Raw genomic sequence first — 988 nt, 5'->3', positions numbered from 1 at the left:
GGCCTCTTCCTCCCTCACTTGCTGGGCAACCTCCTGGGGTCCCTCCCTTCAGCTGGCTGGCCCCCAATAGGCCTCGATTTTTGGCAGGCCAAGAGACCCCACCCATGCACGAATTTGTGCACCGGGCCTCTACTATATAATAAACAGCTGACATAGAGTGACAGCAATGTTCCAGCTGCTGTTGTACATGTTTCAGGCCCATTGGTCCTCATATGTCCTTAAGCGGTGAGTTAGCATTATCACCCCCTTTGCAGGTGAGGAGCTGAGCAGAGAGGCTCTCCCAGGATCACCCAGTAAGAGGCACAGCCTGGATGTGACCAGGCAGCCCTGCCCCAGAAATCACACTGGAACTCACACACTCTATGCCTTGCAAAGATTTGTAAACACTTCATTCAACAATGAGGAACTGTTTCCAGATACGAAAAATCCCCCAAATTTCCTCAATGTCTCTCAAATCCAGTGGCCTGGGCTGTAGGCAGAGATTCAAGGCCCATGGCACTACCTCCTGTGGGGCCACAGGGCGGGTTTGAGGGGACCCTCCAGGGCCTGGAGCCTGGGACTGGAGACGAGGTCAAAAGGGAGCCTCCAAGGGCCTGCCTGTCTTGCTCGCCCCCCCAGGGCCGGCCTGTCTTGCTCACGTCTCCCTCCGCCTTCTCTGTCCCAGCTGAGCCCACAGTGACCATGTATCCTGCAAAGACCCAGCGCCTGCAGCACCACAACCTCCTGGTCTGCTCCGTGAGCGGCTTCTATCCGGGCCACATTGAGGTCCGCTGGCTGCGCAACGGCCAGGAAGAGGAGGCCGGGGTGGTGTCCACGGGCCTGATCCGGAACGGGGACTGGACCTTCCAGACCCTGGTGATGCTGGAGACAGTTCCCCGGAGCGGGGAGGTCTACACCTGTCAAGTGCGGCACCCCAGCAGGACCAGCCTTGTCACCGTGGAATGGAGTGAGACGCCCTTTGCTTGTCCCTGAGGGTCAGGGACCCCTC

At 58.7% G+C, this 988-nt stretch overlaps 1 protein-coding gene across 1 annotated transcript; it reads left to right on the top strand.

Moving 5' to 3' along the window:
* Window positions 1-492: 492 nt before the first annotated feature.
* Window positions 493-972, top strand: LOC102761022 (DLA class II histocompatibility antigen, DR-1 beta chain-like). Its single transcript, XM_006761957.1, has one exon. It carries the CDS (start codon window positions 493-495, stop codon window positions 970-972), a length of 480 nt encoding a protein of 159 aa, XP_006762020.1.
* Window positions 973-988: the final 16 nt, after the last annotated feature.

The sequence above is a fragment of the Myotis davidii genome, unplaced genomic scaffold (genome assembly GCF_000327345.1).
Source record: "Myotis davidii unplaced genomic scaffold, ASM32734v1 scaffold13638, whole genome shotgun sequence".
Taxonomy (NCBI): Eukaryota; Metazoa; Chordata; class Mammalia; order Chiroptera; family Vespertilionidae; genus Myotis; species Myotis davidii.
Note: the sequence above shows the minus strand (reverse complement) of the source record. Positions and strands in the feature narration are given on the sequence as shown.

Coding starts and splice junctions, on each gene's coding strand:
- LOC102761022 (XM_006761957.1), top strand. CDS start 493: ATGGCACTACCTCCTGTGGGGCCACAGGGCGGGTTTGAGGGGACCCTC.